General features: G+C 41.8%; 3 protein-coding genes across 5 annotated transcripts; 2 read left to right on the top strand and 1 right to left on the bottom strand.

Annotated features, from left to right (window-relative positions):
• The first annotated feature begins 204 nt into the window (after positions 1-204).
• Positions 205-6,296, top strand: si:ch211-250n8.1 (uncharacterized). Its single transcript, XM_062442799.1, has 16 exons — positions 205-497; positions 660-767; positions 1,005-1,080; positions 1,233-1,389; positions 1,561-1,606; positions 1,747-1,805; positions 1,997-2,032; positions 2,197-2,249; positions 2,336-2,468; positions 4,147-4,361; positions 4,452-4,497; positions 4,583-4,648; positions 5,534-5,593; positions 5,684-5,769; positions 6,025-6,119; positions 6,211-6,296. The coding sequence occupies exons 1-16, from the start codon at positions 461-463 to the stop codon at positions 6,243-6,245; spliced, it is 1,308 nt and encodes a 435-aa protein (XP_062298783.1). The 5' UTR covers positions 205-460; the 3' UTR covers positions 6,246-6,296.
• Positions 6,297-6,346: 50 nt separating this feature from the next.
• LOC134003203 (histone H3.3A) lies at positions 6,347-8,447 on the bottom strand. The gene is made up of 4 exons (XM_062442331.1): positions 8,363-8,447; positions 7,441-7,578; positions 7,178-7,331; positions 6,347-7,068 (listed from the first exon to the last, which is right to left on the bottom strand). The coding sequence occupies exons 2-4, from the start codon at positions 7,566-7,568 to the stop codon at positions 6,940-6,942; spliced, it is 411 nt and encodes a 136-aa protein (XP_062298315.1). The 5' UTR covers positions 7,569-7,578; positions 8,363-8,447; the 3' UTR covers positions 6,347-6,939.
• Positions 8,448-9,140: 693 nt separating this feature from the next.
• Positions 9,141-16,901, top strand: unk (unk zinc finger). Of its 3 annotated transcripts, none has more exons than XM_062442566.1 (15): positions 9,141-9,337; positions 9,971-10,180; positions 11,920-12,096; positions 12,183-12,313; positions 12,522-12,657; positions 12,749-12,869; positions 12,961-13,045; positions 13,148-13,458; positions 13,604-13,669; positions 13,817-14,000; positions 14,094-14,195; positions 14,318-14,503; positions 14,588-14,769; positions 14,920-15,180; positions 15,525-16,901. In XM_062442566.1, the coding sequence occupies exons 1-15, from the start codon at positions 9,189-9,191 to the stop codon at positions 15,678-15,680; spliced, it is 2,457 nt and encodes an 818-aa protein (XP_062298550.1). In that variant the 5' UTR covers positions 9,141-9,188; the 3' UTR covers positions 15,681-16,901. The 3 variants fall into 3 exon arrangements, with proteins under 3 accessions (XP_062298550.1, XP_062298551.1, XP_062298552.1); XM_062442567.1 differs by having other exon boundaries at positions 12,752-12,869; XM_062442568.1 differs by lacking the exon at positions 15,525-16,901 and having other exon boundaries at positions 14,588-14,773; positions 14,920-15,082.
• The last annotated feature ends 108 nt before the right edge of the window (positions 16,902-17,009 follow it).

Genomic DNA, 17,009 nt, shown 5'->3' on the forward strand with positions numbered 1-17,009 from the left:
CATACATGAAATAAGCAGCTCTGTGAAGCTTTTCAACCTAAAAGAAAGTATTGTGTGCATATGCATTAATGACACTTGAGTCTACACTGAGTCTTTGCCTCTGGGTGGTTATTGTGTTTGCAGGCTGAACAGCAGATGTCACCAAAGTCAATAAACAGCTCATATCTAGCTTATTTCAAGGCTGTGGCACAATAGCGTCTTTAAGCTGCTTTAGTCTCGACAGGTGGTGTTTATTGTATCATTTTTTATCTTTGGGATTAGTTTCAAAGACTAAATAAACACACAGTATCTCTCTCTGTGTGTAGGTGTGTGTGTGTGTGTCCATGTGTGTGTGTGAGTCAGGTGGAAAGGGAGGGTGTTTCGGTATGTTAGGCAGCCACACGGAAGTATGCTTCCAGCGCGTGCAGCGTGCTGAAATGACAGTAGGCGGTTGTCAGCTGTTCACAGCTGGTCCTTCATCATGGCACCCAAAGACCCTCTACTCGGCACCCTCAAAGGTAAGGATCCATAATAACTCGATGTGATTGGTTGATCCTTCCAGCTTCACAGCAGCAGTGTGAAGCCGATGATCGAGCAGGTTGCATTAATACGCAGGTGTGTTTTTCTGCACACCGACATCAGATGCGCTGTCAGTCCTGTTGTTTTTCTCTCCCACCCAGTGTGTGTGCTCAACCTGCAGTCAGATGGAGACACGGTGACTGACAGCAACCCTCATCTCGCGTCCTGCTGTGAGCTTCTTGAGCTGGTCCTCAGAAAAGGGCTCCAACGTCAGTATTAATATATAATAGCCTACGTGCTTACCAAATGTAAACAATATCACATTTATATAGGCTATATATGTATATTTGTTAAAATGCTCACAATGCTGAAAAAAACAGCTATAATGCATATAATGCACATAATACTTCAAATGAATGTAATTGTTGGATAAAACCCTGCAGTTGAATAATCTGTAGCACTAAGTGTGAAGTATAATATTGACTAAGTGTGTGTTTTCTCTCCAGAGCCAGTTCTTAGTTTAGTACCCAGAGACTACTGGCAGTGTTTTGAGCAGCTTCCCCACCAAGATGCCTGTGGCAGGTAACAACATCCTGCTCAGATGAACTGATAATGGGAGCATAGAGGACATTTTTACAGTGTCAGTAATAGCTGTCGGTAATTGGTGCGTGTGTGTGTGTGTGTGTGTGTGTGTGTGTGTGTGTGTGTGTGTGTGTGTGTATGTGGGTTTATAGGCTGTCTGCTCTGTCTTTGGCAGTGGAGCAGACAAGAGTTTGCAGTAAACTGCTCTCAGCTCAAGGCCGAGGTCGTTACCTACTCAGACTGGCTCTCAGTCGCAAGGTCCTGCCACAGTTCATCACACACCTGCTGCACACACCCAGAATCCTGGAGGTCAGATACACTTCTTATATGACTACATATTGTATTTCCTGGCACTTTCAGATGCTCAGGGCTATAGTGTTAGAGATGGTTATCAGTTTAATAGAGTGAAATAATAGTCGTTCACAGAGTGGAATAAATGAAATGACTGCGTAGGAATCATACTGTTTCTCTCCCCTCCAGTGGTACAGCCCAGCTGTTTCAATCCTTAGAAATGAGGAATTTGTGGGTGAGTCCTTTTTACTTAATCTGATTGTTTCCATTAAATACAGTAGCTTGTACAAACATAAGGAAATAGCTGTCATCAATGCCACTTGGCGCCGAGCATCAACAACAGCCCTTAAGCGACTCTGTTCTTCCTGTTCCCAGAGCCTTTCATGTCGCTGCTGCTAGTCCTCTCTCACATGGAGTTCAAACTGGACATGGAGGTCAGAATCCACGTATCATCCACCTACAAATGCAGTTTATATCCATTTTCATCACATTTTCAGTCTAGTTCTCATTAACCAAAGAAACTATCCTCTTAAATCACTTTGACACCAAATTCCTCATGTTATTGTGTCACATTACCCCGATGCTGTGTATGCCTCTTCTATAATAACCACCTGTCTCCGAACAGAACTGCAGTTTTCTGGATGAGAGCTGGCTTCTACCGGTAAGAAACGATTATTATAGCTGCTGATTATTTTTCACTGCTTCATTCCAGCATCGCAATAATATTAACACAGCTTTATTCTCCATGAGAAATGTAGATGATGTGGATAAAATCTCTCAAGCTGGAATGAAAACAGTAAACTGATTGTTGGTGTGTGTTTGCAGGTGTGTGAAATATATGAAGTGGTGCCATGTCGGGAGTTGGGGATGGTGTTGAGGTTTGTATCTGCTACTTTTGCAACATACTTTAAATTCACTGAGCGTGTCTGCTATTAAATAGATCACTGAATCCTCTGTGTGTCAGGTATCTCAGCGGGCGCGTCTTCATCCTCGAGCTGATGCCCGGTTGCCAGGCTCACGTCGACAAGTTCACCTCCCCCGGCGACATCATTGATGAGGTCAACGGCACCTCGCTGAGGAATTCAAAGAACGGACAGGTAATACAATCCTCAAACACGCACTGTCAAATATGCAAATAACAACCCATCACATTTTCATAGACATTACCTGCTGCTTTCTACGAGGCACCACAGTGTAGATAGAGATAAAAACATGTCTGCCATTTACCACTTAATGCAAAATGCTGCTATATGAGCACCTCACATTTGGGGCAGCACAGAACACACAGGGTTTCTTAAAGATTCGAGACATTGTTCCAGCTAATGACCTTTCATGTTATATGATGGCAGGTTACAATAAGCCTTTTTCACAGCAGACGTATACATTATAGTAGGAAAATTCGCAGGTATTACTAACTACATTAAAGATAGCTCTAAGCCTGTCACGATAACTTTTGTTGGACGATATATTGTCTCAGAAATAATCGCGATAAACGATATTATTGTCATTTGAAGATCATTTTATACCACTGATATAATGATAATATAATAATGAAAGGGGGGAGGGGGTGGGATTGGAGAGGGGGGGGGGGCTACACATCTGTAAAAACACAGACCATCATTATGGTTGGGGACAGAGTTATTTACCTTTAATTCTTCTGCAGTCTCCACTCAGGACGTTCACAGTGAGGAATGGAGGACACTACTTGCTTAGCCAATGTGACATGAATAGCATCTTAGCTGCTAATGTGAAGTGTGGCAATACTGAGATCAAAAAAATGATCAAGATCATGTCCATGTATCATATGATAAGTCCATATATAGACGTGATGATGCTGATAATTACATTATTGTTGTAGTTATTGTGACAGGCCTTTTAAAGTGTCTTAGTACGCTATGACAGTGTGACAATGAGTCAGCATGCACAATACCAGGACTCTGGATTCTGAAACAGCTAAATATAATAAAACCATCATGAATTTTATTATTGACACCTGTGTTCTTTTCCTGCAGTGACATGTCAAAATCACTCAATGAGTTTAAAGCCACCATACTAAACCTCACAGCTGTTATTTCACATATTTTCCCTGATACCTTATACTTCAAATTGTGTCCAGACTGTTAGTTTTGTGGCACCAGTTGTTACTGGAACAACTTCAACTTTATCATTTTATTAGTACATGTAGTCTGGTGATATTACGCAACTCCCGAGTATGGCTGCACCCAACTTCAGCAGAGCTCTTATCAGCCAGCATGACTAAACATCTGTGTGTGGGTTTGGCCCGACTCCTCTAGATAACATCGTAAACATGATCCCATTTAAAGCTTCGATCAAGCCAAAGTCTATAACACAGAACGTGTGCAAAAATGATAAGCGTGAGGAAGTGATTTTTTTGTTTTTAGATGTAATGTGGCCTGTTTTTTGTGTTTTCTGAGAAATATGGCATTTAACAATATGTGAGAGCAACACCAAAACCAACAGGTGTACTGGAGTTGTAATACAGCATTGTAAAGGAGGCTCAATGTGCAGATAACCAGTAATGATTTTCAAATGAGCCGTGCAATATACGCAGATGATTATGTTCTTCGGGGACAGATAGTACAGCTCGCTTTCTATGTGTGTGTGTGTTCTCCTTTTGTTCAAACCCATGAGACGCCTGCCAGTCACACCCTTCACAAACGTTAAAATCCTGCCGCTGTCAGCATGCCTCAAAGCTTGCTGCACACAGAACCGTAACACATCGGTGTTTAATTTCTTTTTCTCTCGCTTCGTCAGGCAGGCACGGTTCTGTCTCGACTGAGGGGCCGTCCTCTGTCCATGCGTATCCTGCGATGGCGGGCCCATGACGGGACGGTGTATCGGCCCCTCATCAAACTCCTGCGGGCCCTGAGGGTGGAGAACCCAAAGCTGCAGCTCGGCCCTGCTCCCTCCCAGCAGTCGACCGCCAAAGACCAGGAGCATTCCCCGTCACAGTGTCTTAAAGAAGGAAGGCGAGTCATTTACTAAATCCTTAAAAGTATAAACAACATTTTTTTTTGACAAGTGTAGTCTTGACATTAAAACCCACCTCTCCTCAGCAGGATTGTGTACATTGTGCAGTTCTTGGGAAAAACAAACATCGGATTGGTAATTGCTTTATAATTTTATGCATGTTCGACTATTGCGTGTCCATGTGTGCGGTGTCTTGATAAGTGCTCTTATTCTTTGTTAGTTTGGAGGAAAGGAGGTGCTTCAGCATGCTATTCCACAAGTGCTGCAGAAAAACGAGCCCAGCAAGGTAATTAAACCACTCCTCTGCCTCAGGACACACTGCCTGATGGATGTTGTCTGTGTGCAACAGGCTGAATCCATATGTGCACCCTTCAGACTGTTGATTGAGCGATGGCAGAATGTTAGTGTGAAGTTCACTGACATCACGTCAAGTCTGAATACGTTTTCACTCATTTTCACTGCGATGATTAAAAAGTCCTGACCATGTGAGCCATTCTAAAGACTTCTTCTGAATGGTTGTTAGTGGTATTGGTGACAATTTATGAAATATAATCCTAACTTCATCAGTAAATTTATAGGCCTACATCAAAAATGAAAAATGTATGTCTTCAAACAAGTATTAACCCGTTCTATCACTGATCAACATATTAAATACAAGTGTCAATACACGTGTAACGACAACAATAAATAATGTATACATATAATATAGAAATATATAACACAAAGAAATGTAGAAAGGATTCTCGGATTCTCAGTTTCATATTTGGGTGAATGTCTGGTCTTATATTATAGACTCCTATTTAAAAAATGACTATAGAGATACCTCTATTTAAATCTAGGTTACTAGCCTGATGGGTTTATATTGTGCTGTGTGGGTCTTTTCTATGTTATTTCTATAAGTTATATGCATATATTATTTATTTTAATGTGTTTTGGGACTTGAATGTAATATGTAGACCAGTGATAGAATGGGTTTTGTACATATATCATGTGACCAGAGCCTATGATCTGTTTAAGATCTATCAGTACATATTGTTTAGTCTGAAGAAGAGTGTGTAGCTGCAAACATGATTGGTGGATGTCTCATTAAACATAATCTATGGGGGCTACAGTATGCAGACCTTCACCCTCATTCATTAATAACATGCAATCACTGTCATTTGTCTCACAGGAAATGCTTTTAGATTTGAAGGAAACTCATCTGACGTGTACAGACAGAAACAGTAAATCTGTGAGTATAGACACATCAGCTGTATTTTCATGCATGTGATGACAGAATTAATAACATGCTGATGTATTTATGTGTGTCCACCTTTCTCAGGAGCTGTTTGAACATCACTATCCAGAGATCTCATGTGTAGGGAGGTATGGTCAACCAGACTACACAATATTTGCCTTCTGTGTTGCGTAAGTGTCACATTTACATACAATACCTGCTGCTTTGGAAACAATTGATTTTCAATAGATGTCAAAACAAATGATGACATCACCACCAGCTTAGGATATGTTGTTTCTACCCATCCCTGTTAATCTAGGCCCACTTTAGTTTAAGTCACACCCCTCCATAGTGACACTGCAGTGATGCAATACCCAAGCTGATGTAGCGGTTGTCATTGGTCAGACCTAGATGCCATCTAAGCATATGATTGGTTGTGTGTGCAGAGACTCCCCAGAAACCCCTCAGACAACAGGCTTCTGCTGTGTGGTGCTCCAAGCCAGCACCATGAAGGAGTGTGAAGAGATTGTGTGCCGTGTTGGTGAGGAGGAAGTTATTGAGCTTATGTAAATGCAAATTTCTATCATAATGACATAAGCAGCTTACTATGTGTATTGTTTTTCCACTTACAGCTACTGGTTTCAAGCACACAGAGTGGTTTGTATGACAAATCAACAGTGGGGAATATTTGTGTTGTAAATAAAAGTGTAAAAAAGTATACATTGCTTTAGTGTGCAACATCTAAATCAACTACACAACACAAACGTGTTCTACTCATAAAGACCTTTAATAGAAAGACATGTGACAACAATTTCATAAATAGTATTAAATGTAGCTGCCAAGATTTTATGTTGGAAAACATGTAAAAAGCAGTCCAGAAAAATACAGAGGGGGTCTGCCATGCTCTTTGTCACCGAGTGTAGAGTATCAACTGTAGCAGACGATATCCTGACACTGCGGTGAGGCCTGTTGAGCAAGACATGCTGGCATTTTGTGGTAAAATGGTAGATGGGCGAAGTAAAACCTTGGACCCCATGGAAGATGTGAAGAATTCATCCTCGCTTCAAAAGACAGCTCCATCCCCCAGAGGGAGCCGGATGCCCACAAGACTTTGAGGGGTGGCAATGACAACTGTTATGACCCATGATGGATACAGGTAGATAAGTCCTACTGCACAACACTTCCAACTACCCTAAGTGTACTCAGGCTTGTGGAATGGTTGACATATTGTCTCGATCTAACATACAATACAAAATCCAAAAAGAAAACTTATAAAAATACCCAAGAAATAAAAGTGTCCACGAAAAATATGGTTAGGTACGATAAATAGGATCATCTTGACAATTGCTGCCACTAGCCATTTAGGCTCTCTCTCCCCTTATCCTGCGAGCCAGCTGGATGTCTTTGGGCATGATGGTGACACGTTTGGCGTGGATGGCGCACAGATTGGTGTCCTCAAACAGACCCACCAGGTAAGCCTCGCTGGCCTCCTGTTAGAAGAATGGGAGAAGGAAATGGCATTAGAATCAACTACTGGTTGAAATACTCTTGCTATGTAGCGATTAATACTTTACATTAAAATTGCAATTTTATCTTTACCTGAAGAGCACCGATGGCAGCACTCTGGAAACGCAGGTCAGTCTTGAAATCCTGGGCGATTTCTCTCACAAGACGCTGGAAGGGCAGCTTGCGGATGAGCAGCTCTGTGGACTTCTGATAACGACGGATCTCCCTCAGAGCCACAGTTCCAGGCCTGTGAAACATTACATGTTTAATCAACAGGACATCAGCGATTTTTTCCCCCATATATGTAAATGTATAGAAATCAATTATTACGCAAGTATATACATAGTAATACATACCTGTAACGATGGGGCTTCTTCACTCCCCCTGTGGATGGGGCGCTCTTCCTGGCTGCCTTGGTAGCGAGCTGCTTCCTTGGCGCCTTTCCTCCAGTAGATTTACGGGCTGTTTGCTTGGTACGGGCCATGTCGTACTTGCTAAATAAAACAGATGAGTCGAGTTACATATAAAGGCCAGTCTGGTCCGAGTGTCACACTTCAGCATCACACAAAGCAGAACTAGACCGAAGCAGCAGTACAGAGCTGCTCTGAATTGCTGAGATGATAACCCTCACAGCGCCCCTCCCCCCGGCTCTTCACAGCCAGGAGGCGTCTGGTTTGCTCCAGTGAGCCGATAAACCAGCCAGGCCTCAATTATAGTCACCGTCGAATCGGTAAAAAAAGACATTCTACGAATATAGGTTAATACTTGCTATTAAAAAAGAAAATCCAGTCATGATAATTTACATTTAGAATCCAGAGGCCTACATCTATCAGAGACAGAGGCAGTTAAGGCTCCACAGCCGGCGACAGCACAAGCACAACCAGACAGCCTTCTGCTTTCCGACTTCGCCATTTTCTCTCTTTTCACCCCCAGGCGACATTCAGCTAAAGCAACATTAGCTCACTAAAGATTAGCATAGCAAAATAGCTCTATTTGACAACAACAACAACGAGAAGCAAGACTCCTCAATCTCGACTGGTAATTCTAGTCAACTCTGGCCTCGGTGGTTACGTTTTCTTTTCATTTGGTGAGCCAACGTTGTCGTTTCACTAGAAACGTCAACTGTAAAAGATCCCATTGTTCTATTTTTAGCTACCGTTAGCATGTCCGCCTGTCTGCTAAACAAAATGTCTGTAAACTGGGTCAAGACGCCCAGGTACATAACACAGTTAAAACAACCTCACAAACATGTTCTAAATAGTGAGAAGTTATATTTACCTTTAGGACAAGTTTAAAATTAAGCAACTGTTGAGTAAATAGTCCGTTGATTACGTCCGCCGAAAACGGTTTGTGACGGGAGGGGGTTGAGGCCGAGTATTAATAGTTTTTTGTGACGTCATGCGTGTAAAATACTAAACGCTCATTGGTCCATTTTCCGAAGTGGACCCTTGGTACATCCAATAAGTCTCAGCACATCGAAAAACATAAAAGTGACCTCTTACACGCTCCTTGTATTAATGTAGCCATGGGATGCATTTTTAGATATTGTTTGATGAACTCATGTTTCACGCTGTGATACAACGTCATAAAGATATTAATAGTGAATAAAATAGTGAACAAATAAATCAAATAGAATTGCGAGCAGGGATTCCTATCATGTTTAGAGAAACCAAACAATACATTTTTCTAAAGTAATAAAAAGTGAGGTTGGATATGATCAAGCAATTAATCGTAACAATTTACACCACCGTTGTTTTATATGCGGACCAAAGACCAAAATACATGTACCAGCGTCTTTCTGGGCTCCACACAAGCCTAAGACTTATTACCAATGCCTTTCTTGAATTTCTGCAAATAATGGCTATATCTTTAACTTTGTTACTTAACAGACTTGGATATTGACGTGAACTTTTTTTTTACGTGTCGGAATGTCGCAATTAACGATTACTCTGACGTGACCTGAACGCGGCATTTGGTACTACTTCCTCCTTCTCCTGCGCAAACTCACATCGTCGTAGAATGCGGATTTCGAAGCTAATGAGACTAGCTAGCCGTTAAGCTAAAAACAAGCTTTTCGTCGTTACGCTTCAAACGGCCAAAAAAAATGTCTAAAACACACTCACAGCCCCCCTCATCTTCGGCAGCGACGACCACCGGGGGACCCTCCTCGTCCTCTTCGTCTTCGCCCGCTGGGGGCTCGACATCTCCCGCGACCGTGTTGAACGTACAGCCCGAGAAACCTCAACATTACACGTACGTAGCTAGTAGCGTATACTAAACCTCAACTAATGTGTTTTTCGGGGGGAAAAATAAGCAAATAGTGCACTTAGTGTTGTTTTAAGGAACCGAACTTATTCTGTGATAATGTGGATATTCCCTGTAGCAGGCCTAGCATTACTCACTGACACTAGCCATAGATTACAAGCTTTGTAGCACAGCAATGTTCAGTGTGATTGCTTTTTAACATGTGTTACTGCTACATAGATTTACTGCTTATTTAGGTTAATTATACATTAGCCTTTCTGGTGGAAGAGCGTCATCACAGCAGCAAAACACACAGTAAGACAGATAGGGACAGATAGAGAGATAGATAAATATTTATTTGACAACACCAAAAGTTTATACACGACTGCAGTTACTCAGTCTTGACATATAATTACATTTTCAAGGATAAAAAGACAGTAAATGTTAAAGCTTATTTCTATTGTGGTCCTCCAAGGGGGAAACTGTGGTTTAATGGCAGATATCCAAGTATGGAGAAGTGCATATTGAATGTACTGTGATTAAATATGCAAACACTTTTACTTTGTGTATGCGCATTCAAACTTCATGTAAAAGACAAGAATGATGGTATTAATGCACTCTTCTTTCTTGCTTCTCTCTCAGATATCTGAAGGAGTTCAGAACAGAGCAGTGCCCCCTCTTCGTACAGCACAAGTGTACACAGCACCGGCCTTTTTCCTGTTTCTACTGGCACTTCCTGAACCAGCGGCGCCGCAGACCAATCCGCAGACGGGACGGGACATTCAACTACAGCCCCGACGTCTACTGCACCAAATACGATGAGGGAACAGGCACATGTCCTGATGGAGATGAGTGAGTGCAGCTAAGATTTCAGCGTGACTGCGCATCATGTGTTTGCATGTTCAGGGGTCATTGCCGCCTAAAGAGAACAAACACTTGAAACATAACAGCTCTGATGGCTCTGTAAAGGAGAAGTGTTTTGTTGATTTTAAACTGAATTGCATAACTGGCCACACTATATCTGAGATCGGAGGTCTCAGATATAATATCAGTAATTTTGAAAGCTTTGTAAAGTATTTAAAGGTTGTACCAGGTACTGAATTAAACCTTCAGTGGATGGATTTTGATGGAAACCTCATACATCTAATGGATTTGGTTGTTTTTTTTACCGAAACCTCTTTTCCATCTTCTAAATAGAGCATCATTCACATCTCATCCCCAATGTTTGCAAGCTTTCACTTGTGAAAAAAAAGCTCTTTTGTTATGCAACATCCTGCACATTCAGGATTTAAAGTAGTGAAGTGGTAGAGCTTGAGGAAACACCCTATGGACAATTGTAAGTCAAATGAACAATCTTGGAAAAATAGCGGCTGATGCATTGTCACAATTTGCATTAGCACCTGAACAATAACACACCCTCAACATGTCTCACACTGTAGGTCTCTTTTAGACTGAATGTGCTGAACCATTATGGTGTTTATACAGTTCATACAGACAAAGAGAAGGCAAATGTGATGGCTGGAAGTAGATTCAGGGTCAAACAGCGACGTCTTTGATATGTGGTAATGATTCACTTTAAGGAACGCTATGTGAACTATTCAGACTATTCCTGTTTCACTTTTCATTTCAGTATAGCGTGTATCCACTATTACACAAAGGGGGGAAAGCATGTAGAACTTCCTGATTTAAGTCCTAGGTAGGGCCCGACCGATACTGGATTTTTGGGGCCGATACTGATACTGATATTAAAGAGTAAAAAACTTCTGTTATTAATATGTCAGCCCATACATAAACACACATTTTTGCAGCAATCCTTTAAATGCAGTTATCAAACACTTGTGAGAAAGTTATGTAATGAAGGCATAACATTTTACAGTTTGACAATAAACTTTATTGTATAAAATGACGTCAATGCACTGAGACAGTAAACTACTCTGGGAATTTAATCATTATAAATTACTATTACTAACTACATTTAAAAAAACATGAATCAAAAACTCATGTACATATATATTTAAATTGAATTAAGACAAAAGGATCAAATATAAATGAAATGGTACCTGTATAAAAAATCTTTTCACATATCAGACAACATATACACCAATACCAACACATCTGTGATAGACCAATATCAGCTGATAATATCGGCTGACTGATATCTCTGTCGGGCTCATAGGGAAAGAACACATGGATAATACCTGTATGTCTAATAAAGTCAAAGTTTAGCTGTTAAAAAGGTTCAATTAAGTGTGATTTTGTGCAAATAAGTAAACGCTGTGTACTTGCAATGTTGTCCAGTAAAGCTATTGTATGACTCATGTGTTGGATCCTTGCAAATAATTAACCTTATATCACCAGCAATCACCACAACTGTTTTACTGTCAATTCTAGATTTTATTACACCCCCAACATTTGCACGTACAAAAAAATCCTTCTTTTTTTTAAAGTCATAGTTGCAATGAGGAGTTTTGAGTAATTCCACCTCTGTCTTTTATATTAAAAAATGAGTGTGTTTCACCCTTATTAGTTAGATAGTTTTCAGTATGTGCTTAAAACAACTGCATGTCTTTATGTTGTGTCTTTATTTCCAGATGTTCGTTCCTACATCGGACAGCGGGGGACACAGAGCGCAGATACCACCTCCGCTATTATAAGACGGGCTCTTGCATCCATGAAACAGATGCGAAAGGACACTGCAGCAAGAACGGCTCCCACTGCGCCTTTGCACACGGGTCACATGACTTGCGCAGCCCTGTTTATGACATCAGGTGCACAGAATAACTCTCTGATCTGATAAAGATTGTGTGTGTAAATGTTTGTCTTGTAGTTGTCTTACACATTGTGGATTTTGCAGGGAAGTGCAGGTGATGGAGACTCAGGGCGGCTCGGGACCCACGGAGGGAGGCGGAGGAGACGGACAGTCAGGGCAGGCAGCAAGCACCGCGCTCATAGAGAAGATTCTGAGTGAGGAACCACGCTGGCAAGGTTAATCACACACAACAGCTTCATCTAACTCATGTTTCCAGCTCGTGTGATAATTCTCATAAAATGATTAAACCTGTTTTTTAATTGCTGGTCAGTGCTATATCTTTTATTCTTTTGTATTAATAAAAGATATTAAATCTAAAGTCTCTTTAACCAGCTGTTATCACGTGCCTGCCTCATTTTTTCCCATTGTGTTCTAACTCTTCAGATAACAACTACGTGCTGTCCCACTACAAAACAGAACTCTGTAAGAAACCTCCTCGTCTGTGCCGTCAAGGTTACGCCTGTCCGTATTACCACAACAGCAAAGACAGGAGACGCAGCCCGCACAAGCACAAATACAGGTGCTTTATTACACTATTTAAAAAGAGCTGATTGGGTTCAGCCATCAGTGCGTTTAAAATAATGCGTTTTTGTTGTTTTTCCTTGCCTCAGCAGAGCGCTGCCGTGTCCAGCTGTAAAACAGAGCGAGGAGTGGGGAGATCCCAGTAAATGTGAAGGAGCAGAGGGATGTCAGTACTGCCACACAAGAACAGAGCAACAGTTTCACCCAGAGGTTTGTCAGTTTTAAAAGAGAGCTTACACATCTGGACCAGGCATCGCAGAGCATGAGTATGATTGTGTGTCCATTTGTTGTTTTGTCACAGATCTATAAATCCACAAAGTGTAATGATATGCAGCAGTGTGGCAGCTGTCCCAGAGGACCTTTCTGTGCCTTTGCTCATGTTGAAAGTAAGTCCCAATAATACATCTCCATTTACTACAAAAAAAACATCTCATGATTCATTTAACATTGTATTCATCATATTTTCCTTTTTTTAAAACCTCCTCCAGAGCCCTTCGTCTCCGAGGAACCATCCTTCCCCATGCCCAGCTCCCCTCCACCTCCCAGACCTCCAGACCCCCTCCCTTCTTCCCAAGAGGCTTCCTCGAGTCCGAGCGGACACAACATGGGCCACGGGTCCATCGCTGACCCCTTCTCCCCCTCCGTCGGGTCGTGCGTGGCGGAGCACGGACTGCTGGGTAACGTTCTGTCTCTGTGCGAGGACATGAGCGGAGGAGGAGGAGGAGGAGGAGAGCCTTTGTCTCCTTGGGCAGGAGAGGGAGGGTACGGCAGGGCGCCTGGATTTGAGAGGGAGGATCAGGTGAGATGGGCAGATGAATGAGAAACAGGAAGTGGGGATTAATCAGGCGCTAAAAGATGAAGCAAATGGAAAATCCAAAAATTCTTGTTGGATTTTCTTTTCCTTCATGTTTTTGACATGATCAATATATTCTTTGTGGTTTCAGGCCAAGCAAAGGAGTTTTGCTCTAGAGCAGCGTCACAGAGAAATAGCAACAGCACAAAGCAAACAGGTAGAATTACTACATAACAAATGATACATGTTTCTATCTCACATTCTACATACTTTCATCTAGTCCAGTTCTTCAGGAAGAATACATTTGTTGTGAATAAATAAAGTGTCACGTGTGTCTCATACGACTACATTCTTTCTACTTCAGGACTTGTTGGTGTTTTTGCCGGTGGGCAGCCCTCTGAGTTTGTCCTCCAGCATCCCCTCAAGTCTGGCCGCCACTCCGCCCAGCCCCGCCCCTCTCGGACACCCGCTAACCAGCATCTCATCAGGCATGAACGCCAACGCCCTGCCTTTTTACCCCACCAGTGAGACAGTGGAGTCAGTCGTCGGTAAGTTGAGATATATAAACATTTTGAATCCACGTTACAAGCCGAAGTGGCTAAAAAGTAACTGTAAATCTAAATTGTGTGTATGTGTTACAGAGTCAGCCCTGGATGATCTTGACCTGAATGACTTTGGTGTGTCAGCGTTGGAAAGGAGCTTGGACAGTAGCTCTGGTCTGCCCAGTGTGGGAGTGATGCTGGGTAATTTAAACACACAAGCATGAACACTCATAATTGTGTATAATCTACACATACAGGCATCTACTGCATCTAACAACATGGAGTTTTATAAAAACACACTGTTTGTCTCTTTGCCTTTATAGGAGGTAGTCAACTTCAGAGCTCTGCCCCAGTCAACATCCCAGGATCCTTCAGCAGCTCTGCTCCTTTCAGCTCCCCTTCACCCTCTCCTCCAATCAGGCCACACGCTTCACCATTCTTTTCTGCTCACCTGTCACAACCTAGCCAATCAGAGAGCTCCTTCCTGGGACCATCTCATAACTCTTTAGGTTTGTGGAATGTAATTCAATGAATCAAGCGGTGTATTGTGAGATACTGCGGTTTTGCTTACATGTAATCTTGTCTCTTTGAAGGTCTGAATGGTATGAGCAGTAATATATGGGAGCATTTCCCATCAGGCCAGGGTTCACCTGGTACACCCCCCACCCTACTGGCCTCTGGTCCCTGTGCAGAGTCCTCCAGGCTCAAACAGGAGCTGGAGGAGGCTCACAGGACACTGAAGCATTGGGGTCACAATTGGAGACACACAGCTCAGGTAGGTATGTAGTGGTGCATGTGTGTGTGCACGTCTGTTGAAGGGCTGTTTGTGTTTGATTTAGTACAGTCACCTGCATCTTTATGCATAATGTAATGACTGTTCAGTTATTCTCATGTTTCAATGGATATTCTGTACTTTGTCTTGCAGTCGTGGGCCACACTTAAATCAGATGCAGAGGACTCTCGTGCCCACGCAACACGGTTAGCCATGGATGCAGAGAGAACCAGGCAGGCAGAGGAGGAAGCACAGAGACAGGCCTCTCTCCTGCAGGAGGCGCTGGATAGCTTAAGGAGCGGCGACAACCCCCATCGAGCACTGCACCAACTCCAGCTACTGCACCGACTGCCTTTGGAATCAGTCCTCAGTCTGCAGGCTCAGCTCTGCAGCTGTCTACACGCTGTGGAACAGGTAATAATAGGCAAAGCTAAACTTGTATCGCACCAAAATTGTTTTCTTAAGAATCCACATGTAATTTAAACATCTCAGTGCTAGCATTGTAGTCAATCAGTGCCCATTGGTATTTTTAATGAATATTAAATAGGTTTTTTTATTTGTATGGTGTATGAAATGACAGATATTATGACAAATGTCCATCGAAAGTTCCCAGAGCACTAAGTGTTGCCTTCAACTGTAGGAAACTGCACCCAAATTCCTAAGTTTTAGTGTTACTTAGATCATAAAGCAGTGGTTAACCTCTAAATCATCATTCTTCAGTTAAAGAGATCTCAAAATCTTCCTATGTGTTTACCAAGGTGGTGTACAGGAAACAGAGACAGTGCTGTGTGACGTGTGGAGAGCAGGGCTCGGTGTCCCTGCCCTGCGGTCACGGACTACAGTGTGAGAGCTGCTCCACCTCCACAGAGTGCCCGCTCTGCCCCGAACAAACGCTGGAGCAGAAGCTCTCTTGACCTCACAGCCCAGTCAGACCACCATGGACCATTGCAGATTCCAGACCAGTCAATCCTGATTCCACAGATACCAGCCTTGGATCTCAAACGGCATTCGAATAATCATGTCGAGGTCTTTTTTATAGTGTGGAAAAAACACAAGCACTGATCTGGTTTTGTACTTTTACAATGATGTTTACTGATAAATGACCTTAGTGAGCTATGGTCAGAAAGTAAGAGCTCTTAATGTGTAATTTAGGATTATTATATATTCCAGTGTTTCCATTGGAACACCAGTCAAATTTACTAGTTAATGTTCTTGACCAGCAACACTGTTTTTTCGTTTTACCCAAGTTCTTTATTTGAGAAAATAACCAGAAGAGCAGCTGTTATTTCTTCTCTTACCTTAACTATGAACATTGACATCAATAGTTCTCAATCATACTTTGATCTATTTTAAAGCATGAGCAAAAGCACCCTAAAGAAAACATTTGTGGAGTGCTGTATGTCCATGTGGATAGTTTCACTGTGATTCGTTGAGGTTTGAGGATGTCTGCTGTCAGAGTAGTTCAACAAAGGTCAATGGCATTTGGGTTATTGGCACTCAAAGCTCCAAAACATTTTATTTAAAAGTTTAACAGGAATGTCTCCAGAAATCAAGTTACTTATGATACACCACATTCCCCATAAACTATATAGTCCTTATATTACCCATTGTGAGAAGTCCTCATTTGGAGGCGTTTAACTAAAAAGTAATTTTAGCTAAACCGAATATGCCACATAGAACAAGATCTCATCTAAGTGGTGCTTGAAGGGCTTTAAGTATCAGTGAGCCACACAAAATCTCCACATCAGGGTATTATGAGTATCTGTATCATGATTTCTGGAAAGATATGAATTTAGTGCCAGCAAAGATCTTAAAATGTGTAAAAGGATGGATGACAAGGCAGGTTAGCACGTTTTTTAATTTATATTTTTGAAGGTGACCATCAGTCTCAACAAAATCAACAGGTCTGACTGAAAACAGTTAAAGGGCATACTTAGTTTCATCCAGACAATGATCCTATATTGCTACAGCCAAAGGAGGCCGTCATACCAGTGTGCTGGTAGCGCTTGTCTAGATTATATTGAATTTTTTTGTTTTCTTTTTTTTTTTATTGTTTTTTAGCAAAGAAATTAAAAAAATTGTCAATTACTGTTCAATAATGACAGAAAATATTTAACATTTTGTACTATTTGTTAAAATTTATAACAGATGGCCTCTGTTAAAGCACTCAGGTTTTCTCGAATATTCTTCTGCATAAACTGGAAGAGGAAAGCATGTTAACACAATCAAGGCAAATATACTCA

Source organism: Scomber scombrus, chromosome 21, assembly GCF_963691925.1.
Source record: "Scomber scombrus chromosome 21, fScoSco1.1, whole genome shotgun sequence".
NCBI classification, from domain to species: domain Eukaryota; kingdom Metazoa; phylum Chordata; class Actinopteri; order Scombriformes; family Scombridae; genus Scomber; species Scomber scombrus.